The sequence below is a fragment of the Canis lupus genome, chromosome 35 (assembly GCF_003254725.2).
Source record: "Canis lupus dingo isolate Sandy chromosome 35, ASM325472v2, whole genome shotgun sequence".
NCBI classification, from domain to species: Eukaryota; Metazoa; Chordata; class Mammalia; order Carnivora; family Canidae; genus Canis; species Canis lupus.
Genome location: NC_064277.1, coordinates 7445146 through 7471889, shown reverse-complemented (window position 1 = coordinate 7471889; position 26744 = coordinate 7445146). Strand labels below are relative to the sequence as shown.

At 39.5% G+C, this 26744-nt stretch overlaps 1 protein-coding gene across 2 annotated transcripts; it reads right to left on the bottom strand.

The window, feature by feature from the left end:
* Positions 1-1232: 1232 nt before the first annotated feature.
* Positions 1233-26709, bottom strand: RIOK1 (RIO kinase 1). Of its 2 annotated transcripts, none has more exons than XM_025444907.3 (17): positions 26418-26709; positions 23413-23620; positions 21346-21436; positions 20919-20988; positions 19036-19078; positions 16097-16189; positions 15101-15213; positions 14919-14999; positions 13497-13583; positions 12963-13100; positions 12482-12585; positions 12144-12250; positions 9349-9414; positions 6680-6799; positions 5845-5898; positions 3928-4080; positions 1233-3131 (listed from the first exon to the last, which is right to left on the bottom strand). In XM_025444907.3, the coding sequence occupies exons 1-17, from the start codon at positions 26486-26488 to the stop codon at positions 3021-3023; spliced, it is 1710 nt and encodes a 569-aa protein (XP_025300692.1). In that variant the 5' UTR covers positions 26489-26709; the 3' UTR covers positions 1233-3020. The 2 variants fall into 2 exon arrangements, with proteins under 2 accessions (XP_025300692.1, XP_025300697.1); XM_025444912.3 differs by lacking the exon at positions 26418-26709 and adding an exon at positions 25880-26081.
* Positions 26710-26744: the final 35 nt, after the last annotated feature.

Sequence of the window (26744 nt, the reverse complement as noted above, 5' to 3'; positions counted from 1 at the left end):
CTTCTAGAATTTTTTCTTCCCAACTCTTCCTTTTCTGAGCTGAAAGACTAATGAAATCACAGCCACGGAACAGGATAGGCCTACTACCAAGAAACAGCAAAGAGCTTGCACTGAATTCAAGATAACATTCATGAAAAGGAGAGGCTGTCTCAAACAACTCTTAGGACCAAACCCTAGAGTCTTCCAACCTCTTGAGTCCATCTTCATCAAGTAAAGATAAAGCTGAAGAAAACCTGATGCCAGCCCAGAGCCCTGGGTTCCTGTTTGGTCAGACCAAGGCCAACAGTTGTCACGGTTCCTGCCTCTTCGTGTGAGGATGAGGCCATACTCAAATGCTGGAGCACCTGGGCCAGTGGAAGGAAGTTCCATTCCGAAACTGCTTTACTGAAGGAAGCAGCACAGGAGGTAGCTGTGATTTTGTGCTTCGAAGAAATTCTCCACATCTCTCCCAGTAGACTTTTAGGAACACTTAACATTATCTGATAGGATTAAATATCAACAAAATAGGACAGGAAAACAGATGCATCTATAACTGACAAAGTTATACACCAGCCTTTGAGTCAAGACCCAAACCTCACCTCTTCAAATGGAAAGTAACTGAACCACCAATAATCAATCCATGGGCACTTGGAACCTGTGGAGTAGTCAAAATTCAATAGCAATCAAAGTCAGCAAGTAGCCCTACTTTAAGTTTGCCTAAGAATAGGCTCCTTCGTCCAAGCTTTCTGGTGAGAAAGGCAAAGATGGGGAAATATGGCTTCAGACAAATTAGCCAGTTAGCAATGGTTACTAGTTGGTACGGCCTGTTGCCCTGAATCCAAACGAGGAAATGGCCTATCAGCAAAACAGTTATCAGAAAAATGGTCCTCAAATTAGAATCCCCCAACAGTCCCAAATATTAACAGTTCCAAATTTTGGTGTCTTACAAACCACTTCCTCCGTACAGCAATGCAAATGAGAATGCATGGTCTCTATATCATGCTGACACCGCTTTTTGCCCCAGAGAACTTGATTGCAAACTTTGTAATTGAGTTGCATTCACCAAAAAGAGGGGCTTAAGCCCTTCAAATACACCTTGTCTGAGAGTTAAGACCAAACAAGTACATGAAAGGGAAGATCCTGAACGTAAAACCTCTAAACGTATACAGGATTGTTAAGTCTGTTTCTGCTTTCTTTTTGGCTAATTGTAAACTATTTTAGAGGGTCTACTGTTGTATTTCATTGAAACTGCATTTTGGATTTTGAACTTTTTTTTAAAGATTTTATTTATTCATTCATGAGACACATACACAAATAGAGAGAGAGACAGAGACACAGGCAGAGGGAGAAGCAGGCTCCATGCAGGGAGCCTGATGTGGGACTCAATCCCGGGTCTCCAGGATCACACCCTGGGCTGAAGGCAGGCGCTAAACCGCTGAGCCATCCTGGCTGCCCGATTTTGAACTTTTTTAAAGTCAGGAAGAGAATAGTATGTGAACATAATAAATGTGACCTAATATTTTAAAAGCTCAGTTGACTACCCCCTCCCCCCACCAACCCAGTAGCCCACCAATCCTCAAACAACCAGGTGCAAGCTTCATTTTAAGGGAAATTAAGTTTATAGCAATTGTTTCTGATGCAAGGGTTAAAATAGGGATTTCTAATATGAAGTATATGGGGAAAAAAAATAAAATTGGTCATTTCTTTTGACCTTTGTGCTTTGTTGCAATGTAAGCTTATCCCCAATCCCACTCCAGCCACATTCCTTCCCAAGTTGTTTGGGTCATAAATCCTGAAGTCATCCTTCACTTTGTCGTATGCCTCATATATTCCCCTAGCACATCCAGTTCACTCCCCTTTGTGTCATACCTAGAATCCCACCACTCTCTCCATGTCCACTGCTACCTGGACCAAGCCATCACCATCTATCATGTGGGTTACTACAGAAACTGCCTCTCTGGTCTCCCGCCCTCGCCTCCTACTCAGGTCTCCACAGAGGCCAGAGTGAGTGAGATCCTTCCAAAACACAAGTCAGATCATATCCTTCCTCTGCTCAAAACCCTCTAACAGCCTAGCACCGTGTGATCTCTTTCTCAGTGATGGGAGCCTCTTGTTTCTGGAACATGTCAGGAACACTTCTGCCTCTAGCCTTCACACTTGCTGTTTGCTTTGCCTGGAATACTCTTCACTCCTGATATGCAAATAACTCACATTCAAGTATTTGCTCAAATATAGCTGCTCAGTGTGGCCTATTTTACAATTGCAAACTTCCACTTCCCCAGGCAGTCTCTCCTCTGCATTATTTCTCTCCACAGAATTTACCACCTACAAATACTGTTTTTTATTTATTTGTTTAATGTTTTGCTTTCTAAACGTAAACTATCTGAAGATAGTAATTTTTCATTTTGTTTACTGCTGTATCCCTAGCACCTAAAACACTCAAATATTCGATGAATGAATAAGCCAAATGCTGAATGTGAAACAGCTTCTGACCTGGGATATCTTAACTAAAAGAGTAACAATGATGAAGAATAAGTGCATCCCAAATAAGCAGCGATGCACACAGAACAGAGTCGCAATGAATCAACAGTCAACAGCCAACTGAATTCTCTTAGAAGCAAAACTCCCTTCTGCAGAAACCGTGGCCCTAGGATCAAATGATTTCAGATGGGTCTCTGGCTTGTACAAGCAAAGCAAAAACCATCTGCCAATTCAAAGTGCCTTTTTATATAAAGACTATGGATGTCGGTCACATTTAAATATTTATGGTGCTTCCAAAAGCATATTGGAGGAAAAAATATATATAAAAATAAAATTATACAAAGTTCTCATTAAAAGAGTAGCTTAAATAAATCCTCTGTCAATACCACCCAGAGGCAGTGACTGGATCCAGACAGGAGAGCAGAAAGCTTGTTACATATTTACACAAGGACACATGACTCCACCTTCATGACACTGCCAGGAGAACCCCTTCCAGGCACAGCTCACCACACATGCATGGAAAGCGACTGACATATCACTCTACGTCTTGAGTTCTGGTTCTATTTGCCCTTTTTCATCCTGGCTGTCTTCTCCTTTCTTTTTTTCACATGCTTCGGAATTTTGCTTTTTCTTTTCTCTCTCTGGGCTTCTTTGACCATCTTTTTTCTTTCCTGTAAAACAAAAACAAAGTAAAGGAACCTGCAGATTTCACACAGGGTATTCATTTGACTATTGCAACTAAGTGAGAAAATACGTTGAAAGGATAAAAGTGAGTATAACAGGAAAAGATGAAAAGGATTAGGATTTGGTGGTACAATCTGGTTCCAAATCTGTCCTTAGGGTTTCTTAAAAGAAATTTGAAGAGTGTCAAACAGGAATATGTGGGAGGACAGATTAATGTTTGCAACTACTTTTTAATATTCTAACAAAGTGTGTGCAGTAGACAAAGACAGAAAATGCATTCATTAGCTTGGGTATGTCTCTCAGAAGTCTCAGAGCCCACACGCAGTAAGGTCTGAAGGCTTGAGGTAAGAAGAGTAACATTTACACAGCAGTCCTCGGTCATTCACTCAGTAGCGTCTCTTATGGCAATGGCTGGGAGTGGAATAAGTCTTTTGAAATCTGGAAACACAGGCTGAGCTGCAAATCCTCTGTGAAGTGGCCCTTCAATATTTCACCATGGGACAACTCCAACATCCTTTGTGTTTCAGGTGAATGACAATCATTTCTAATCAATGAATTCAGTGTGTCCTCTCTCTAGGCAGTGCCCAGGGAGCTCCTAATAGAAGCCCAGTCTCTACAACATGACCTCTGAAGGCAAAGTGCACGCTTAGAAACTAGTACTACAACTAGAAGTACTTACTGATCAATATTTTCAGCCATCATAATCTAGATACTTGAGCAAAGAGAAACAAGACTGGCTTTACGCCATGTTGAAGAACAAGGGAATGTGAGCTCTCGGCTAACCTTTTTATCAACTTCAACGTCAGCAGTGGGTTTCTTAGAGCAGGCCTGGTCTCCCTGCTCTTCAGAGTCTGTGTCAGAACACTCAGAGCTTCCAGCGTCTTGTGAATCAGAACAAGTCTTTTCCTTATCTTGATTTTCTAGAAGTGCAGGAACCTTGAAAAATATTATAAAACCACATTATTCTAAACCACTTAGTTATCTATTATTAAATGTGTTAATGCTAGAATTCATATTTTTCAGCACTGCAGGTATACACTGAAAAACCATATCCTGTACTAAATATCGAGAACAACAGTGTCAACATCCCACGAGGAAGAGTGGGAGCAGTGCATCCAATGAAGCTCCCAAACACAGCCAAATGAAGGAACTGGGGCTTAACTGGGTGACCCAGGTCACTGACAGAACTGAGCTAGCATCTGGAAGGATGAGAAATACAGCAGAAGTAAAAAATAAAGATCAATTTACATAATTTCACGGCTCTCTTCTTATGAATTGAATTTCAAGCAACAGTTACTATTAATCAAATCAAGAGGGAAAATATTTAAACAAGAGAAATTTTCCTTACCCACACCCCCTGAAGTTTTTAAAGCAGTAGGAAACATTTTTAAAAACCAACAAGTTTTCTTTTTATAAGAAAAAATAATCTTTAATAGGCAATTGTACAAAAGGTTTTCTAGGCAGTTTTCACAAAATCTTCACATGCTGAAACTTAAGGCACAACTGCCCTTATACTATTTATAACACAGACTGAATATGTGAATTTTCCTAATTCAACTCTTCCAAAACAAAGACACAGTTAAATTTTCAAAATGCAAACTATGATCCTTCACACTTAAGTCTTGAATTAAGAACATTAAAATAGAGGCGCCTGGGTGGCTGAGTCAGTTAAACATCAGACTATTTTTTTTTAAATAAAAAAAAAATTTTTTTTTAAAGGGTTTATTTATTTATTCACAAGAGACACACAAGGGGGCGGGGGGGCAGAGACACAGGCAGAGGGAGAAGCAGGCTCCAAACGGGGAGCCCGATGTGGGACCCGATCCCGGGACTCCAGGATCACACCCTGGGCTGAAGGCGGCACTACACCGCTGAGCCACCTGGGCTGCCCAACATCAGACTCTTGATCTCAGCTTAGGTCTTGATCTCAGAATCATGAGTTCAAGGCCCATGTTGGGCTCCACGCTGGGTGTGGAGCCTTCTTTTTTTTTTCTTAAAGATTTTTTTGGGGAGAGAGAGAGCGCACAAGCAGGGGGAGTGGCAACCAGAGGGAGAGGAAGAAGCAGACTCCCTGCTAAGCAGGAAGCCAATGTGGGGTTCATGTGGGGCTCCATCCCAAGACCCTCGGATCATGACCTGAGCCAAAGGCAGATGCTAAAGGGACTGAGCCACCCAGGTGCCCCATGTGGAGCTTACTTTAAAAACAAAACAAAACATTAATATAAACAAGAACTGCCTTTATTTTTGCTTACATTAGAATTAATCCACACCATTCTAAAAATGTAAAACAAAACAAAACAAGATTGTTTCAAGAAAAAAACACTACAGGAATCCAGAACTAGAAGGCTGCTAAACCCATGAGATTGCTCAACAGGTTATGTGCCAGTATAAGACCAGATTCTATCGTTTTTTTAAACTGTAAAAAGATCAAGAAACACATGGTTATCATTAATAAGTTCATAAATGAAAACCAAAATATAAAAAGTATCGCTGCCTCAGCAACAACAGAAGAGAGGGGCATAAATAAACCACAAATTCCTGTATTTTAGTCTTACAGTTAAAAAAAGTGAACATAGAGCATTTCTGAAAATGCCCATAAACTTTGAAAGTATCTATACTAGTTATTGTTAGCTTAATTCTAGTATACACTAGGCTTCATAAGCTTCAAAAGAGTATTCGCGTAAATGAACAAACACATACCTTCTGAACTCCTGACAAATCTTTCTTCAATCCTGTAACGGTTTGGTACAGAATCTTATCACCAAAAAGACAAAAAGAAGAATCAACATAAAACTAGGCAGCGAAAAACACATGTATTATTACAAAAGAACATTGTACTAATAGTGCTTAAAATTCATCTCCTGGTTAACACAGGAGGTTTATAGCATATAATTCTTTCCCACCAACCATATAGGCAACAGTAAACTCTACCCACAAGCAACCCAAAGCCTGATGGTTTTTACAAATGAATCTTCACCACCAATTTTATACTAGAAAACTCTTTGATTCTCAATTAAATGAAATGTATTCTCACCCCCTCCCCTGCCTCAAAATAACTCTATTCTCTATCAGGAACTGTGAAAAGCTGTATTTAGTTATTAATAAAAGGCTTTTAATTTCATCAATAAAAACTTGGGGAAACTGTTTGTTTTATAAAGACCTACATAATTGCCTCAATTTTACTTCTTAGCCTGCAAAGTCTAAAAATATTTACTCTCTGGCCTTTTCACAGGAAAAAATGTTCCAGACCTTGAAATATGTATGTTAATGGACCTAGGATAATAACCATTTACAGCCCAGACTTCTACACAAATCTTCCATTTTCTGCAACTATATAGTTTTTTGAACTCAAATGTGCCATTTTCTTTCACAAATACCAGTGAATTCCCTTTACATCCAATGTGCACGGAGGACCTATTAATGCAAATGGAATCAGCCATCTCACGAGATTAGAAGCCAATATTCAAGGTGGCAGGTGTGCGACAGTAGCTTCCTCTGTAAACTTGCTTGCTACATAATAAACCAAACTACTCACATTGTCTTGCTGGGCATTCATGGCCATGTCCTCTTCCTTCAATTTCATCATTATATCTATATCCCGTTCATAATTTTTTACTTCATTCAAGGTTCTAGGAATATATGCTCGCTTAAACACCTAGTGAACAGAGGAAAGTAAAATCCAAAATGTCATTCACAAGCTTTTCTCATTCCCTGAGCATCCCACACCCATCATATCAGAGGAATCTGTCATCATCTACAGCACTGATTCTCAGCCAGGCTCTCTGCAAACACTTGTGTGGCTGTGTGGCATCCCAAAAGGACTTTGTTACTAATGATAAAACATGAAATGATTCGAAGTCTCTTCTTTCCCCTCTTTCCACTCCCAAAAGCTTTTCTGGGTGGGAAAGAAAGGAATGGAACTGTGGTTAGCAAGTGCTGCCCCTCGCTATGCCTTTGAAAGGGGAATATGTTCTTACATGGAAATCTTATCTACCCTGTGCTGCGGTGAAAAGGAGCCAGAACTGTTGATAAATTCAGGGTGCCTTATATTTATCCGTTACACTGATAAGCTTTGAGAATTTTTGTTAGAATTCTTTATGGGCTATCTGGGTGGCACAGTCAGTTAAAAGACCAACTCTTGGTTTGGGCTCAGGTCATGATCCCAGGGTCATGAGATCAAGCCCCACGCTGGACTCTGTGCTTAGTGTGAAGTCTGCCTGAGGATTCTCCCTTCCTTTCCCTCCACCCCTCCCACTTGCGTACTCTCTCAAATAAATAAATCTTTAAAAAATACACTGATCCCCAAGGTTAAAATGATTTTCTTTTTCACCACACACAAATATTTCAAGTCTGCAATGGCACTGAAGTCAACATTTAAAAATTCACATTTGTGAACTGAAACAGGCTTTTCCTTCTGGAATCATGTTTCAAGAGTTTGTTTAAAAACGTTCTCTATCTAAAGCATCATACTCCCTAATTTCAAACTATACCACAAATCTGTAATAATTGAAACAGTATGCCACCAGCACAAATACAGACACATAGATCAATGGAACAGAATAAAGAGCCCAGAAATAAACCCACACATATGTGATCAATTAACTTACAATAAAGGAGATACAAATATATAATGGGGAAAGGATAGTATCTTCAATAAATGGTATTGGGAAAACTGGACAGTCACATGCAAAAGAATGAAACTGGACCACTATCTTAGCATACACAAAAGTAAACTCACGACAGAGGAAAAATCTAAACGTAAGACCTAAAGCCTTAAAATTCCTAAAAGAAAACAATGGTAGTAAACTTAAATACGGTCTGATTTTTTTGGATCTCTCCCCTCAGGCAAGGGCAACAAAAGCAAAAATAAACAAATGGAACTACATCAAAGTAAAAGCTTTTCACAGAAAACAAAACTATCAACAAAATGAAAAGACAGTCTACTGAGTGGGAGAAGATATTTGCAAATGATGTATCTAATACGGGGTTAATATCCAAAATATATAAAGAACTCCTAAAACTCACCATCAACAAAAAACAAACTGATTAAAAAAATGGGCAGAAGACCCAAGTAGAGATTTTTCCAAACACATACAGATGACTAACACACCCATGACAACATGCTCAGCATCACTGATTATCAGGGAGCTATAAGTCTAAACCACAATGAGATATCACCTCACACCAGTCAGAACAACCATATCAAAAAAAAGTGATGGCTAAGATGTGAAGAAAAAGAGAATCCCCATGCACTTCTGGTGGGAATGCAAAATGGTGCAGCCACTATGGAGGTTCCTCAAAACATTAAAATAGAATTACCACAAAATTTGGGAATTCTACTCCTGGGTATTTACCCAAAGAAATTAAAAACACTAATTCGAAGAGATGCTGCACCCCTATGTTCACTGCAGCATTATTTACAATAGCTAAGGTGAGGAAGCATCACAGAAATGTCCATTAATAAAGAAAATGTAGATACACACACACACACACACACACACACACGAACAATAAAATATGACTCAGTCATAGAAAACAATGAAATTTTGCTATTTGTTGTGACATGGATGGATCTTGAGGGTATTAGGCTAAGTGAAATAAGAGCAAGAAAAACACTAAATGATTTCCCTTATATGTGGATTCCAAAAAAACCAAAACAAATGAGCAAACAAAACAGAAAAAGACTCATTAATATGAAAAACGAACTGATGGTTGCCAGACGGGGAGAGGATGGGGAAATGAGCAAAATAGATGAAGGGGATTAAAAGGTATAAAACTTCTAGTTTTAAAATAAATATATCACAGGCATATAAATACGGCATAAGAAATACAGTCAATAATATTATAAAAACTATGGTGACAGATGGTAACTAGACTTATTGTGGTGACCACTCAGTATGTACATAAATGTTGAATCACTGCTGCACACCTGAAGTAACACAGTACTGCACAGCAACAATTGTTCAAATAAATAAATAAAGCTCTCCATCTAGGACAATGGGCTAATAGGCTGCTGAGTGGAATGAAGTAATTAAATGTAATTTATACAATTTGGCTCAGTTATGTTACATACAAGGTAATATTCTCATCAGTTGAAAACTGCTTCTCTCTGAAAATCAAGTTCGTAACCTAGTATGCCCTTAAGAAAACCAGAACCTCAAAACAAAGTGTTTCCTATGGCTTTGGATAGATAATACATCTTACCTCCTCGTCCACATGATCTTGGCTGGACCTTTCTTCCTTGGTCCTCTGAGATGCTATTTCCATGGCCTGGGAAAGAAACAAAAGTTACTTTCCTTTATGTTCAACCTACAGAAGATGCATCCATTTCTCACTTTAGTACAAACCTGCTCTCATTTCTATCAGTATCACCCCTACACTTCTGAAAGAAAGGCCTCTAGTGATACAGGTTAGCTGTTGGATCTCATCAAAAAGGCTGCTATCAGCTCAAAAGTAACAGCATAAGTCAAACTATCTAGCCTCAGGGGATTCCTAGCCCTTTCCTCAAGAGTAAAATTACTTTCCCTAATATTTTTTAAAAAGTAGGCTCCCCACCCAGCACAGAGCCTAAAGCAGGGCTTGAACTCAAGACCCTACTTTTCCCAATTTTTAAGTGATTAGCAAAAATATTATAGGAAAACCAAGACCTGAGATTTTGAAGAACTGCCCTTTAATTCGCGAGCAGTCAATGAAGGAATCCAAGAGGAGAAGTGGATCGTCCTCTAATTTTGCGTATGTGTCTCTAACGCTGAGAAAGAACAAACCGCCAAAGGAATCTCTTTGAGCAAACAATTACTGCAACTAAGGTGACCAAGACACATAAAACACATAAAACTTATGTGTTTTGGCTTATAAACACATAAAACTGGAAATTTGTTCTCTACTTAGAATATACAGAAAAAAAGGAGAGAATCATGGTGCTAGGAATTTTTTTATTTTATGTTCAGATATTAAAATTAGTGCTGAAGAATTTAGGAATAAAAATGCTATATATTTATTGTATGTTCCAGGTACTGGTTACGAACTGGCAATACAAGAATAAATTTCCCATCCCTTGCGGGTTCGTGGTCTAGTAAGAGGTTGACCACATTAAAAAGAACTTAATTCCCAGGAGGTACTGGGTGGCTCAGTTAGTTAAGTGTCTGACCCATGATCTCAGCTTGGGTCTTGATCTCAGGGTTGTGAGTTCGAGCCCCAGGTTAGGCTCCAAGTCTAGCAACTTAAAAATAAAAAAAAAAAAAGGTAGCCCTTGTGGCTCAGCGGTTTAGCGCCGCCTGCAGCCCAAGGCGTGATCCTGGGGACCTTGGATTGACTCCCACATAGGGCTCCCTGCATGGAGCCTGCTTCTCCCTCTGCCTGTCTCAGCCTCTCCCTCTCTGTCTCTCATGAATAAATAAATGAAATCTTTAAAAAAAAAATAAATAAAAAATAAAAATAAAAATAAAAAAAAAGAACAACTCAATGACAAGTGAGGCAGTACGACCACTTTTTTTTTTTAACAGTACAACCACTTCTACTATAGGCTCATATGATCTGAGAAATAAGCCTGCTAACAATGACATGTGTCTGATTTCTCCTAGAGAAAGCTTCCTCAACAGAACTCTAATGTTGACAAGGTAGAGAAAAATGGGCAAAGGGAGAGATGGGGAGAATATGGAGAGGTATAGAACCTGGAAAACTGTGTCAGGATGTGCATGCCATGTGCCCAGTATTCTATGATTGAGAGGCAAGAAAAATGAAAACAGATAAACTGACACCAAAATCAAAATGCTACAATCAACAGAGTGAAAAGGCAGTACAAAGAATGGGAGAAAATACCTGTAAATCACAGATCCGATAAGGGGTTAATATCCAGAATATGTAAAGAAATCTTGCAACCCAACAAGCGCAAAAAAAAAAAAAAAAAAAAAAAAAAATCTCATTTAGAAACAGGAAAAAGGCTGCAGTAGACATTTCTCAAAAAAAAGATATATAAATGGCCAAGAAGCACATGAAAAAAGATCCTCGACATCACTAATCATCAGGGAAATGCAAAACTGAAACACCACCTCACACCCATCAGGATAGCTAATCCAAAAAAAAAGAAAAAAACAAAAAATCCTTCCACAAAAACAAAACCAGAAAATGGTGAGATGTATGTGAAGAAATCGGAACCCTTTGCACACTGTTTGGTAAGAATGTTATATGGCTTAACCACTAAGGAAAACAGTATGGCAGTTCCTCAAAAAATTAAAAGCTGAATTACCATACAACACAGCATTTCCACTTTTGGGTAGATACCCAAAGGAATTGAAGAGATATTTGTGCACCCATGTTCACAGCAGCGTTATTTATAACAGCAAAAAGGTGGAAGAAACCCAAGTGTCCACTCACAGATATATGGATAAACAGGATGTACTTGCACACCATGAATGAATGTTGAGGACATTATGCTAAGGGAAATAAGTAGCCAGAAAAAGGAAAAGACAGCATGATTCCATGTATATGAAGTACCTAAAGTAGACAATGTCACAGACAGAAACAGAATGGGCTGGGGGGAAGGAGAAACAGGGAGTTAGTGCTTCATGGGTATAGAGTTTGTATGTTACAAGCTGACAAAGTTCTGGAGATGGACCATGGTGATGGTTGCACAACATTACGTGAATGTACATAATACCACTTACATGTGGTTACGATGGTAAGTTTAATGCTATGTGCATTTTATCACAATTCCAAAAACTCTGATTCAGAAAGGCCTCTGAGAAACAAGGGAAAGACCAGAAGCAAGTAAGTTTCTCACTAAACAGTCACAAACTTTGGCGGTCTATGTAATCTTGCCTGATGTTTCAAGTCGAGAAACCTGGCGTTCCCACTGGCTTTTGATTCCCTATGTGTGAAATCAGGAGAAAGTCTCAGGACGCTGCTGTAATGAACAAACACTGAGCAATCTGAGTCTCCAAGAAGTGCCACGTAAGTGCAAATTACTACTACTTTCTGTTCTTTTCTTCGCCCCATCTCACCTTTGAGAGGTAGGCGTCCATGTTCTCATGTGTAATGGATGGATCTGTGACAAATTCAAAGAGTTCCCGCACAGTCATCACAGCAACACTGTGCTTCAAAAAGAAATCTGTTGGAAGGAAAATGCAGTACAGCTTTAAAAGGGAAAAGGTTGTTATTCCAACTACTTTATAGAGAAACAAAGACATGAATAAAAATATAAAATATACCATCTCCCAGCAAACAGGCTAAGTATCACCACATCAAAGAATTTAGTGCCAACATCTTGTATCAAGAGCTTACCAGAGTACAGAACCAACATATGCAAATAAGCTGGTAGGAAATTCTAATTTCCACTCACCATTGATATTGGCACAGTCTTTTCTCAAGAACTCCAAGGCATGTGGGTGGTCATGCTCTACGGACTGAGAAACGTCAATGATGTACACATCTCCACTATGGTACCTATGGGCCAGACACATAGGGACTTGGGATCTACTTTCCTGTATTTTTGTTGTTGTTGTTTAAAAAAAAATTCTATTTTAAGAGCAAGGGAGATAACCAATAGATCAAATAAAGTGGGTAAGGATAAGAGGCCACTTTGACTAGCAAGAGATGAAAACTGAGACAATTTCCCAAGTACTATCACTCTATTAATGATCAGCTGGTCAATTCTGTGACGAAGGCCACTACAGGTAGAGAACACATAGCTATCCTATGACCATGTGGAAGCCAACTTTAAAACTTTAGAATTTAAAAATGACTTCTTGGGTTGAGATTTCATTTTTTTAAAGGACACGAAACGCCATACCGGAAGTTCCTCGGGGACCAAACACACTCACAGCATGTTAAATTCACTGAGATCTGCATGGACAAGTCTGGCATCCTGATACATTCTTCTCATGTACTGGATGACCTGCAGATACAACTCCCGAGCCTTGGATTCTGATAACTGGACGTTTTTCAACAGTGGCGCTGGCCTTCAATACAAATAAAATAAACTAAGAGAAAATGCCCAGAACAAGTTTTCTTGGTTTATAATACATTGCTACATGGACTTTTTGACAAATCATCACTAAAAAATCTGGGTCACTACAGATGTACCAATGCAAAAAATTGTCAAGAAACAGGTGTTCTCCCAGCTTACTGTATAAAACATCCCTCAAAACTAGGGTGAACTTTGTTATTTTGAAACATTTTGGGACCTAAAGTAGAATAAATGAGCAGCTCTGTGCATGATAGTGGAAAAGATTCACAAAAAACCTTCCAAGCTGAAAGGAGCTATTTAAATGGGAAATGGTCATAACACTGGATAATCCAAAGCACTTAAAGACACACTTCTGAGCATGTAATTATTAGGCATTCCATGTACTCACATGTCGTCTTTACCAATGAAGCCCATGACAAGAACATGACTTCTCAGCAGGATAGGCTCTGGGCATGGGATCTGTGCTGTGTTTAGTCTGTAGTATTCAATCAGATAAAAGGACAAATGAAAAGGTGACACAGAATCTCCAGCAAATTAAATGGCTACAGAACACAAGATCAGTATCACTGTAAGGTAACAGCACCAACACATCTCAACTGTATTACTGTATTTCATCAACTTTAAGGCCCAACATATCTCAACTGCATTACTGTATTTCATCAACTCTAAGGCCCAGTGATTTTAAGTGGTACCATGATGCACAACCAAGAATGACACAACACTGGCAATTTAACTACATCTCACAGCCTCTCATGTGGGGCACTTGGGTGGCTCAGTCAGTTAAGCATCTGCCTTCAGCTCAGGTCATGATGTCAGGACTTGTGGGATCCAGCCCCAAGTTGGTCTCCCTGCTTAGCAGGGAGCTTGTGTGCGCTCTCTCTCTGAATAAATGAAACCTTAAAAAAAAATTATTGCCTCTAGTGCTCAGCCCAATTCCAGAGATGTCCAACTGTGCAATGTGCATCTCAGAACTGATGAAATGCAGCAGATATGTCCTCTGAGTTGATTAGACTCAACAATGAGTAATCAAACAGTTGGGTCTCAGGACTCCTGACTGGCTCAGTTGGTAGAGCACATGACTCTTGACCTTGGGGTTGTGAGTTCGAGTCCCACACAGGGTGTAGAGTTTACTTACAAAATAAAAACCAGTTGGATTCATACCTGATAGCTAAGTGAACATAGGAAGATTTCAGAAGACTTTCAAAACAAGTACTTAATACTAAAATATCCAACATATGTCACCAATGCACAGCATATAAAAAATTAAAAGGTATTTGAAAAAGGGAGGAAAAGAATACCTTCAAATTTTTGAGAAAACTTGATCTCAACTAGGTTAGTTGCCCTCACCTAATATCGAAGTGTCAGCACAAAGAATATATAAATATGTCCAAAATTGGACTGAAGAAAAGGAAACTATGATAATAGTATAGGACCTAACAAAACTATCTAAAACTCTAATGCCTATAAAAAATGACACGTGAGCCTCAAAACCTGATTGTCATTTCCCTGTTTAAAATCTTGCAATAGCCTCCTATCATCCTCAGTATAAATTTTAAATGCTTTCACACACCTTCCAAGGTGCTTCAAATGATCCAGCCTTGCTGGATGTGAATGTGAATTTTTCTGTAATGGGTTCTCAAAAGAGAGAAGATCAGGTTTTTATTTGTTGCTTCTGCTTACCTCAGCAGATCTAACAGACATGAACATCACTACAAGTCTCCACCTTTGGACAGAATCTACTGGGAGCCAGCAGGAAGGAGCAAGGGCCAGTATCTTGAGCACAGCACAGACACATGCCCCAGAGAGTTACCTGATTAAGTTCCTCATTTCTTTTTCTGCCCAAGTTTTCACCATTTTCCTGGGGTTTCCTTTACAATAGCCATGACGAAATCTGGAACAAGAAAAATATTTGTTATTCCAAACATTCCATTATTCCAGTTTTTATTTTAGGAAACAGAAATTAGGCCAACTGGAAAAAGAATCTGAGCTCACCTGAATTCCCCACTTACATACTTATCCCGATCTTTGAACACCAAAATAGAAGTTTTGTAAATTTTGATTGCTCTGCTCTCTCCATTTGCTGTGCTAGCATGGTACACATTAGCCTATTTTGTGTCAAAAAGAAATGAACTTTGTGTTAAATAACTACAAACAGTATTTTAATTTTCACTCTATTTGATTCTATCCTCAAAAGTTTAAAAAATTCAAGTGAACTGAAGCGACATGCATTAAGCAATACCATCATCATCCGAATATGCCAATTACAAAACGTCATACCAAAAGGTATAGTAAGTAGAGCTCTAATTTACACATATAGTAAGATCCACTTTACAGACAAGAAATGGTTTCGAACAGTTTCCTCTCTCAAGTGTGTGAAAAATATTTCAAGACATTCTTATTTCATCATTTATAAACTGAGTTTTACTGAGAACTGCTTCCCATAGAAAGAGTTGCTAATTTAAAAATGCCATGGGGGGGGGTGACTGGGTGACAGGCACTGAGGGGGGCACTTGACGGGATGAGCACTGGGTGTTATTCCATGTGTTGGCAAATTGAACACCAATAAAAAATAAATTTATTATTAAAAAAATAAAAATAACGCCATCTGTATCCACATACAAAGAAAAAATGGTAAAGAGATTCATTTACTCAGAGAACCTAGATTAATCCCCTGTGCCCATTAGTAACTATGTGATAAGCACTCAAGCCTGCAGTAATCTGACCATCTATGCTTACTGTGAGCATTACCTGCACTCAGTGAACCAGGATAGTAACAGTGGTGAAAACGTATAGTTCTGTGTACAACCTCCTGCCTACGCATAAATATTAATAAAGCTGTTTTTAGAAATACTAAACTATTCTGACTTGTGTATTTTTTTCCTTTTTCTTTTAAAGGCACCATGTATTTATTAAGTGCCTTAGTTTCATTTAGTAGCTGAAGTAAGAAAACTAACATGAAAACATTCAGGCATCCAAAGAAAAGCTCACTTCTTTTCCTGTGCTAATGCAGCCATTTATTTCTGATATGATTCCTCTAGTTAACATCTTGAATAATATCATTCGTGTTCTAGGATCCAACACCTATAAAAAGCAAAAAACCAGAAAGTTTAGTAAGACAGTACCAAATATTTCTTTTCTTCTTCTTTTTTTTAAAAAGATTTTATTTATTTATTCATTATTCACTCATTCTCGAGAGAGAGACAGGCAGAAGGAGAAGCAGGCTACACACAAGGAGCCTGATGTGGGACTTATCCCAGATCCCAGGATCACGCCCTGAGCCGGAGGCAGACCCTCAACCACTGAGCCACCCAGGCGTCCCTGTATCAAATATTTCTCATTGAGACATCTGACTGTTATTAAACTGAAAAGCTTAAGTACTATGCTACCCTGGCTGACTAGATGAGTCTCAATTATGATATTTTTATTCACTCCAATTTTTAATAAATATGACACAAAAGCCAAAGGAATAAGAGATGAACCAATAAATTTGTTCAGTCACAGAAATGAAAGTCTACCAAGTCAAAGGGAAGCAGACATTGACTCTAGACTAATATTAGCTAATAAAATATAAAGCAAGTCACATATGTAGTTTTACATTTTCTAGTTACATTAAAAGGAGTAAAAAAAATTGCAGATAAATTTGTTTTAATATATTTTATTTAATCCAGTATATCTAAAACACTATCAATTTCAACACATGATTGATACAAAGCTACCAGCAAGAGACGTAACACTGTGTTTTTCTTATACCAACTCTTCATAATTCGGTGTGCTTATGTTTATATCAATTCTCAATTCAGACTAGTGACATTTCAAGTGCTCAGTGGCCACTGTACTGGACATGCAACTTTAAGTCAGGGGTCAGCACCCTACAGCTCATGAATCAAATCCAGGCCACAGCCTGTTTTTCTATAGCCTGTAAGCTACAAATGGTCTTTACATTTTAAAATAGTTGTTAAAAAAAAAAAAAAAAAAAAAAACCACATTGTGAGCCACAATGCTTAAAGTATTTATTTAACCCTCTAAAGAATTTGCACACCTCCGCTATGGATGATCATGTAAATCAGGAAAAGGATCTCCTTAGAAGTCAGAGTAATCAACTTTCTTTTTAAATTTTTATTTATTTATTTATTTATTTATTTATTTATTTATTTATTTATTTATTTATTTACAGAGGGAAAGAGAACATAAGCAGGGAGAGCAGCAGGCAGAGGGAGAGGGAGAAGGAGGCTCCCTGCTTGATCCCATGACCCCAGGAATCCTGACCTGAAACAAGGCAGACACTTAACTGACTGAGCCACCCAGGTGCCCCAGACCTATCAGTCTTGAGTAAAAAGGATTCTAAAGTCCTCTTTAACAAAAAAGAAGGCAACGGATTTAAAGCCTGGTCCTGTCCATGCCTGAACTAAAGCAGCCACATATTTACACACAATTTCAAGCAGCAGCATCTCCAGGGAGAAGGTGTAAAGTGGGAAAGTCTAACTATGCTTTAGGGTCTGTCCTGCAGCGATGCAGTTGCGGTCATACCAGAAACCTAAGGTTAATAAGAAGAAAATCCTGGAAGACTGCACGACTAAAGGTCAAACTGCACCTATGGCAACTAGAGCTGGGGCCGAAGGAGCCAGGCAGAATCAGATGGAAGCCAAGTCAGGGCGCAGGAGGAGCAAAACGCACCAAAATGGCTTATAAGCCAAATAGGCAAAGACAAACACACAAAGTGAATAAATTTACAGACACTTAAAAGACCGTTTATGGTCAAGATACACACTCTTATTCCAAATTAATTTGGAAAGGGGACAAAAAGGATTTCCTGCCTTAGTTATTTTAGGGTCTGAAAACTAGAGCTGCCTCACTTCTCTTGGCTGGACTACCCTTTGTTTTCTATCACACACATACACACACACACACACACACATCACACAAAGTAACTACATTAGAGGACAATGAAGACATGGATCCCAGACCTACTCCCGCCTAACTACAGGTGGAATTCTTCAACCGTACAAGTGCTTTTGGAACTCAGGTTGGTGTGCCTCCCTTGTGGGCTGAGGTGGACAGTAGCAGGGGTGGTTATATCTCAAACCAAGGATCTGTGGGTAGAAGAGGCTACTATTGCAAAATGAGCTTATTTCTCTCTGTAGGGGTGTGGAGAAGGGTGGCAGGCAGCAGTAGCAATGTTCTGACCCTTTCTATAACTTTCTTCACATCAAAAATCTAGGTCAATGCTAATACTCAAGCACAATTCTCCACATATGAGAAAATCTTCCCCCACTCTTGAATAGAAAGAATAAACTCTCTACATATGGGAAAGTTTTCCACCAGTCTTGAATAAAAAGAATAAAACAAGCATTAACTTCTAAAGTAAGAAATTCCTAATTCAAAATTACACACACACATACACATACACCTGCTTTGTGGCAGATACCTATCTTTTGGAAAAGCTCACAAAATTCCTGCTGACCTTGTTTAAAACAAGACAAAAGATTTCTGGTTTTAGTAAATTCTGCTTCCCCAGAGAAGATGAAAGCACTGCATGATGGCCACAGAGGGAAGCATGTCTCTAATTTATCTATTAATAGTCTTATTACAAATGAAGCAAAATGTAGATTTCTAAACTCAAAACCACAAGAAGAGTAATTTTAAATAACATTAGCATTAAGCAAGAATGAATGAATGCAAGCTATAATCCCAAGAGAAAAGTAATGCTTATTCAAAAATGAGAGCTTGAGGGGAACCTGGGTGGCTCAGCCTGTTAAGTATCTACCTTCAGCTCTGGCTGTGATCACGGGGTCCTGAGATGAAATCCCACATCCCTCTCCCTCTCCCTCTGCCCTGCCCCGTTCATGCTCTTTCTCTCTCAAATAAAAAAATAAAATCTTCAAAAAAATAAAAATAAAATGAGAGCTTGCAGCATATTTAAGCCGTACCTGTTCCACCGTTGCTCTGTCTGCCTTATCTTTGATGCGATACCTAACCAAAACCAAAAAAGTATATGTGACAATCAAAATTCAGAAACCAAAATAAAAAGTTCCCAAATGTAAATCATTTTGTGAAATTCCTAAATAGGTAGTTTCTTTAAAAACAAATTTCCTAATTTCATTGTAGTTTATCTCAGTGATGATTCCTTCATGTTCCCTTAATCATCAATTCAATTCCCTAGAATAAAAGGAGCACATATGCAGGAAGAAAGAATAATTCTCTCCATATTTCAGAAGGATTACATAAAAAGACCAGCAGGGGTAAAGTGAACTATGTTGCAAAAAAAACACACATCGAATTTGTTAATATTGTTCTTAAATCTTTAATGATTCTATTAGCACAGAATTAAAGTCATTTATACTACCTTCACTTTAGAGTCCCTTTCTACAAAGACATGAGTCTTTATCATCTTAAGATAGTTACTGGGTTCTACATTAAAGTGCAAACTCTGTTTGGCTTCAGCTCACTACTGACTCAATTAGCAAACTCATCTAAACTCATAAAGATTCAAATAAACACTTCCATGAAATAACAAATGACTATGGCAGCTCTCTAAAAGCTTATTTATCTTGGGGTTGAGCATCAGAATCCTGATTTCAGCTCAGATTATGATCTCAGAGTTGTGAGATCAAGCTCCCCTGTCCTCCCACGCTGTGCTTAGTGGAGAGTCTGCTTGAGATTCTCTCTCCCCCTCTCCCTCTCCCTCTGCTGGTGTGTGTGTTGTGTGTGCGCGCACGCACAAATGTGCTCTCTCTCTAAAATAAGTAAACTTTTAAAAAGAAAAAAGTTTGTTTTTTTTTTTAATCTCTTGGGTATAGCAATAAACCAGAAGAAAACTGGTTTTTAAGTTTTTTTTTTCTTTTTTAAAGATTTACTTATGGGATCCCTGGGTGGCGCAGTGGTTTGGCGCCTGCCTTTGGCCCAGGGCGCGATCCTGGAGACCCGGGATCAAATCCCACATCAGGCTCCCAGTGCATGGAGCCTGCTTCTCCCTCTGCCTGTGTCTCTGCCTCTCTCTCTCTCTCTCTGTGACTATCATAAATAAATAAATAAATAAATAAATAAATAAATAAATAAATAAATAAAAGATTTACTTATTTTGGAGGAAGAGAATGCACACGTACAATACACTTGCAAGTGGGGGCAGGAACAGAGCAAGTGAGTGAGCGAGCAAGCGAGAGACTCCCCAGGCAGACTCCTGCTCAGCCTGATGAGGGGCTCAACCTCATGACCGCAGGGTCACGACCTGAGCCAAAATCAAGAGTTGGACAATTAACTAACTGACTGAGCCACACAGGTGGCCCTAAAGTTCAGTTCTAACACTACTAGTTGTATAATCTTAGTATCACTTTCTACAACATATTGTTAACACCTTAGAGTTATTAGGATATAGAACTTAGCCAGTTCTGAACTGGTTTTGAAAAGAATAAATAGAAACTATTCTTAGTTATATTACTAGTTTTAAATCTTCCCTTGAATTTTTAAAAATATTTCATGGAAGAGAGAAAATTTTAATAAATTCTTAAAAGGGAACACTTTTACACTCTAACATTTTAAACTACATTTTAATCTACATTTTAATTTATAACCCGTTACCATCCTTAGAGCACATCTGTGAATTTCACAGACTATAGCTTGACTGTACACTTCTTAAGACTCAATATTTTCAACTTATTAAGGAAAGGATACCCTCATTTAAGAAAATAAAAAAAGAAAAAACTGGTTTAAGTATACAAAGAACTATCCTTTCCAAAAGAGTTATGACCAAGATATTGTTTAATTTGTGTAGAATTAGTCCCTATAAACCATGTTTCATAGTTAAATTACTTACATATCTGCTTCCTTTTGCCTAGACTTTTCGGTGACTTTATTTATGACAGAATCGGTAACATTTAGCTTATCTGAAAATTAAAAAATCCACAATGTAAACATTTAAGAAAAAAAGACTTTCTGAATAGAATGCTTCTATCTTCCTTATTTTATAAATATTTTGTCACATGTAGAGTATCTTTCAAAAATGAAACTTAAATAGATAACTGTAACTTTATAACTCGACAGTAGAGAAAACAGACCTAGAAAAGCAAAAGTTAAAGTCTCTTCCTAAAGCCAGGTTTCTAAATTACTGATTTTTATCTTCCTTAAACATTAGTCAGCCAGTAATGCTGAATACACTCATTTCTTGATCTAGTAACATTTTATAAGACTTCACAGTTTCTGAAGAGCTTCCTCAGAGCCCAAATATATTTTCATGAACTCACCTAGATTAATTTTATTCTCAAATTTCCGTAAGACCTTGTCTGCTGGAGTAGACATTTTGGCTGAATTGCAGTTGGAAGTCTGTCGATTTGCCTAGAAGACAGGAGTTTCAGAGTTGAACGCCCTACGTAGAAATACAGATCTAGGGTTCTTTATCATGTGCCTTTTTCCTTAGCTCACAGTTAACTATTAAAGCATCAATACTTAAATGAGTACCCTAAAAACAGGTTAAGGATCAATCATATTTGTGCAAAAATGTTTTTAAAAAGACATTTGAAATAGAATAAAGTTGATGGGTAAAAGAGACTGTTCAATCTGCATTTTTTTTAACCTCTCTACAATGCATTCCTCATTATTATAAATAACAAATTAAAATTAAGTGCATTTTTCTAGTTTGACTGCTTTATAGATTTAAAATTTGAAAATGTTCATTTACCCTTGAAGTGTATCACAAATTAGACCAATATTAAATGAGTTCTAAGAGTCTCATGTTGGGCCTACTGTCCACAGAAAGGGAAAGATTAAGTATGAGGCTTATCAACTTATAGTGGCACTATGTACAAACTTAAATAATAGCAAAAAGAGAAGAAAGAACCCATAAATAAGAGAATACAGTAAGATAAAAAGGGTGCAGAGGAATTGCTGACTTGATCCTGTTATTTCAACTTGGAAGTGTGAGGCTGACTTTTTTCTTGCTGCAGACCTCTTTGAAGTCTACTACTAAATATAAATTCTCAAACATTTCTAAACACAGGTTCACAGCAAAAAAACACAGGTAAAAGTTTAATCACCTATAATCCCCACTACTCAAATAGCTAACATTTACACACGTAAACTTACTTGTTTTTCTAGCTTTATTAAAAGGGATTACACTCTTTATGTTGAAATAGCTCAATGTCTCAACAATGAATCAATGGAGGAGTTACCAAAACAAGACCACAAGGGTGAAATTCATCTGGTTATTTTTTAAATGCATGGATTCTAGTCCATGATATAGTAATCTTAATATTCAAAGAAATATTGTTGGTTTTGTCCCTCTCATCTCTTTCAGAAACCTTTATGCTCCAGGAAAATGTACCATGTTAATCCTAGGACTCTGCAAACTCCTGGAACACTAAGTACTTCCAGGTGAGAAGAAGGCTCTACACAGTTTAGTAACTTGTGTTCTGTACCTAGTAAATGATGGTAGATCATAAACACATCTTCATATCATTAATATAGTTTTCCACTGCAACCTATTTTAAGGCTGCCTAATATCCCATCATGTGAAATCAGTCCTATGGTAAATTTAATCAAGGTTGCTTCCAATGTTTCTCTATAAGCAATACTGGAGAATCATTCTTGTAACATTATTCCTGGCACAATCCTAGAAGAACTGTTGAGTCAGAGCATTTATTTTATGTTTTAAAAGCCTATTATTACATGCCAGTTTATCCTCCAAGTAACTGTACTTATTTACTCAACCAGCAATTATAGATGTTGGGTTGTGATCTGTTTCATAGTTGAAAAAAATGGCATCTCTACATATTTAACCTGCATTTTATTAAGGAAGTTGAACTTTTTCTTTATGTTTCCTAACTATTTGTAGTGAACTGCTTATTCACGTCCTTTCCCGCGCAGATCTTAAAGCTCATCATCTTATCATAGTTTAAATAACTCTTTTTAAATTTACTGATTATTGGGATGCCTGGGTGGCTCAGCGGCTGAGCATCTGCCTTTGACTCAGGGCACGATCCTGGAGTCCCTCGATCAAGTCCCACATCGGGCTCCTTGCATGGAGCCTGCTTCTCCCTCTGTCTGTAGTCTCTCTGCCTTTCTCTGTGTCTCTCATGAATAAATAAAATCTTTAAAGAAAAAAAATTTACTGATTATGCAAGGAATCTACAACCAGGAAATTATCAGAAATATGAAAAGGATGAAGAATGAAAATGGTTAAAGGCTGGGGCTACGGGGCAACATAACCTGAGGGAAATCTTTCAGGTTAGTCGATTCCAGAATGGCAAAAAGTCCTTTGAGAAAAGATGACATAAACAATAACATAAAGATGTATAGCATCATTTATAAATTACCTGGGGGTTACACCTTGCATTGAAGATATAAGTCTTGGTGAGTTTTCCAACTCCATCATCCCAGTCCCAGTCGTCGTCCTCCTCCTCATCATACTCCTCTTCTTCCTCCTCCATCTCATCTCCACCTGCCTTCTCAGACACATTCTTCTGCAGGTTTTCAAACTGAACATCACCTTGCTCTCTGACGGTCTTCAAATCAATACTTTCACTAGAAATACCAATGTTTCAGCATGTTTACACATAACTCTAATGTGACTTACTCAAACATTTACTTGTGCTGCAACAGACCAAATCTATACTAATAAATGTATAAGTTTTCCTTCCACCACACCTCCCAATAAAACAGATTTCAGAGCGCCATTCCCATTGTTTGCTCATTCTCCAAGTCCTACTAAACAAGTACAGCAGGTAGGAAACCCACTTCTGCCTTAATGAAGTTAGGATTTACACTGTCATTTTCATAAATATAATCCTTTTTTTTAAAGATTTTATTTATTTATTCATAGAGACGAGAGAGAGAGAGAGAGAGGCAGAGACACAGGCAGAGGGGGAGAAGCAGGCTCCATGCAGAGAGCCTGACATGGGACTCGATCCAGGGTCTCCAGGATCTGGGCTGCAGGCGGCGCTAAACCGCTGCGCCACCGGGGCTGCCCCATAAATATAATCCTTAATTTGATCCTTCAATTGCCATAAACCTAGAGTGGCATGTTTAAGCTGGACTTCATTTGTACCAGAACTCCTCAACCTCAGCTGGGCAATTCTTTGTTGTGGAAAGTTGTTTTGTGCCTTGTAGGACGTTTAGCACTATTTCTAGCCTCTACCAACCAGATGCTACTCTGCACTCCCCCACCACCCAGTTGTAACAAACAAATGTCTCTAAAGATTGCCAAGAAACTCTGAAGTGTGGTGGGGTCACAAAATCCACTGATTTATCTTCAGTCTTGTGAATAGCGGATATTTCCAGTGATGGATGGTAAACCAGTGCACACTCATTACTGTTTATTCACCAGTCGTCACTGGGCTGTGTTTCTTCTTCCTACTTCTTCCCTAAAGATTTATATATGCCTCTTTGGAAACAAAAATCTGGAATGCTTTTGAAATAAAATCCTATTTCTCTGGCTAAATCTTATGTAACCTTCCAGTATTAGCTTATGATCAATTGCTCAGGGAAGTCTTCCCTATTCCTTATCCACTTTTCTTTTGTACTACTTACCCAATTCTAATGCAAATATCTACTGTCTAATTATTTTTTAAAGATTTACTTATTTATTTATTTAATTTATTTACAATAGACATAGAGAGAGAGAGGCAGAGACACAGGAGGAGGGAGAAGCAGGCTCCATGCTGGGAGCCTGACGTGGGACTCAATTCTGGGACTCCAGGATCGTGCCCTGGGCCAAAGGCAGGCGCTAAACCCCTGAGCCACCCAGGGATCCCCATCTACTGTCTAATTATTTAATGTTTCCCCTCCTCCCATGCAAGCCCTGTGTCAGTCAGGGTGGTGTTTACCAATGTATCCCTACCCACTGACATTAGATGTGACACACAGAAAACGATCAACAATTTAATAAAACCTACAAGTAATGAATCCTTACTGTGAACATAAAGTAAAAACTGCTTGTAATTCCAAAGGAACTCTTAGTTTCACGTAGGCGTTATCCTTCATTCCTTTTGCTCACATCCGATCCACCACCAGATCTTGTCACTTCTACCTCCAACACATATCTCTTTGACCCTATCTCTAGCTCCCGTCATGTTTGAACTGAATTACTTTATCATTTTTTTTCTTTAGAGAGAGAGTGCATGACTTGAGGGTGGAGGTGGGGTGCAGAGGGAGACGGCGAGAGAGAGAATCTTAAGCAGGCTCCACGCCTACCTTGAGCCGGATGCAGGCCTGAATCCCACCACCCTTGAGATCACGATCTGAGCTGAAATCAAGAGTCAAACCCTTAACCGGCAGAGCCACCCAGGCACCCCCATTTTATCAACCTTGAACTGCTTCCATCCATGCCCATCCTCTCTGGAAGAGTAATTCCTTTAAACCATAAATCACATTGTGTTATTCCCCTGCTAAAATTCTCTCCTATGGCTTTCTTTCTATTAAGACCTGGAAAAACATCGCCAGCTCCTTGTCATCGCTTGGGAGGCTGTACATGACCCGGCCCCTTCTCGTTTCTACATCAGAGCCTCGCCATCCTCCCAATTCCTGCTGTGCTCCAGGTACGTGGCCTCTAGATCCTCCCTTCACAGCCAGAAGGGGCAGCCCCGCTGGGCCTCTGCACTCTTGTCTCCTCTTGCTGAACTGCTGTTCCCTCCTGCTCTTCCCGACTTTAGCTCCTTTTCTGTCCTTCCGATCCGGACTTACCTCTCCCCTGACATTGTCAACTACTCGGCCTATCAACTCATTTCAATTATTTGCACTAGCGCCTAACATCTGTTTCGGGGCTCTTAGACTATCTCTATGTACCCCATCGTCAAGTCCTCGCTCCCATGCAGAAGGCAATGTTCAGGCGACGGCAGGGACTCTTGTCTTATTCATCACCGTCTCCAGCGCCGCCGACAGAACCTGCACACAACAGGCGCTCCGATACCTTCTGGACGTTGGATGCAGCTCAAGAGGCAAAAATCTGTTTCCTGGGCGGCCCGGGTGGCTCAGCGGTTAGCGCCGCCTCCGGCCCAGGGCGTGACCCTGGAGACCCGGGATCGAGTCCCGCGTCGGGCTCCCTGCGTGGAGCCTGCTTCTCATGAATAAATAAATAAAATATTTTTTTTTAAAGAAAAATCGGCTTCCTCCCCGCTGTCCCCGGCTGCAGACAGTCGCCTGACTCAGCGATGCTAAGCGACCCGGGGCTCCTTTGGGGGGCTCTGCCGCAAAGTGGGATAAAAGACCCCGCGGGGGTGCGGAAAGAAGCGAGACAACTACTGGTCTCCCTCCAAAGCCGAGGGGGCCGGGGGGGGGGGGGCAGCGGAGCCCCCGCGGGGTCGGGGTGTCGGGGGCCGCGCACCTGTCGGAGGAGTCCGCGTCGTCGAACTGCCCCGGGACCACGCGACTCATCAGCAGCCGGCGGTAGTCCATCCCGGGAGCGCGCAGAGCCCCGGAGGCCGTCCGCCGCGCGCTGGGACAGGAACCTACCTGCGGCCCATGAGACCGCCCTTCGGCAGACGCCCGCCCAGCACGCGGCTCAGAGGCTCCGCCGCGAAAGGCGGGCGCCACGCGCTGATAACGCACCTGCACCGGCAACCCGGACGCGCGGGGGGAACTTCCCTGACCGGAAGTCCCGCCCGACCGGAAGGCGCGGCCCGCCGGAAGTCCCGCCCCTTCACGAGGCGGT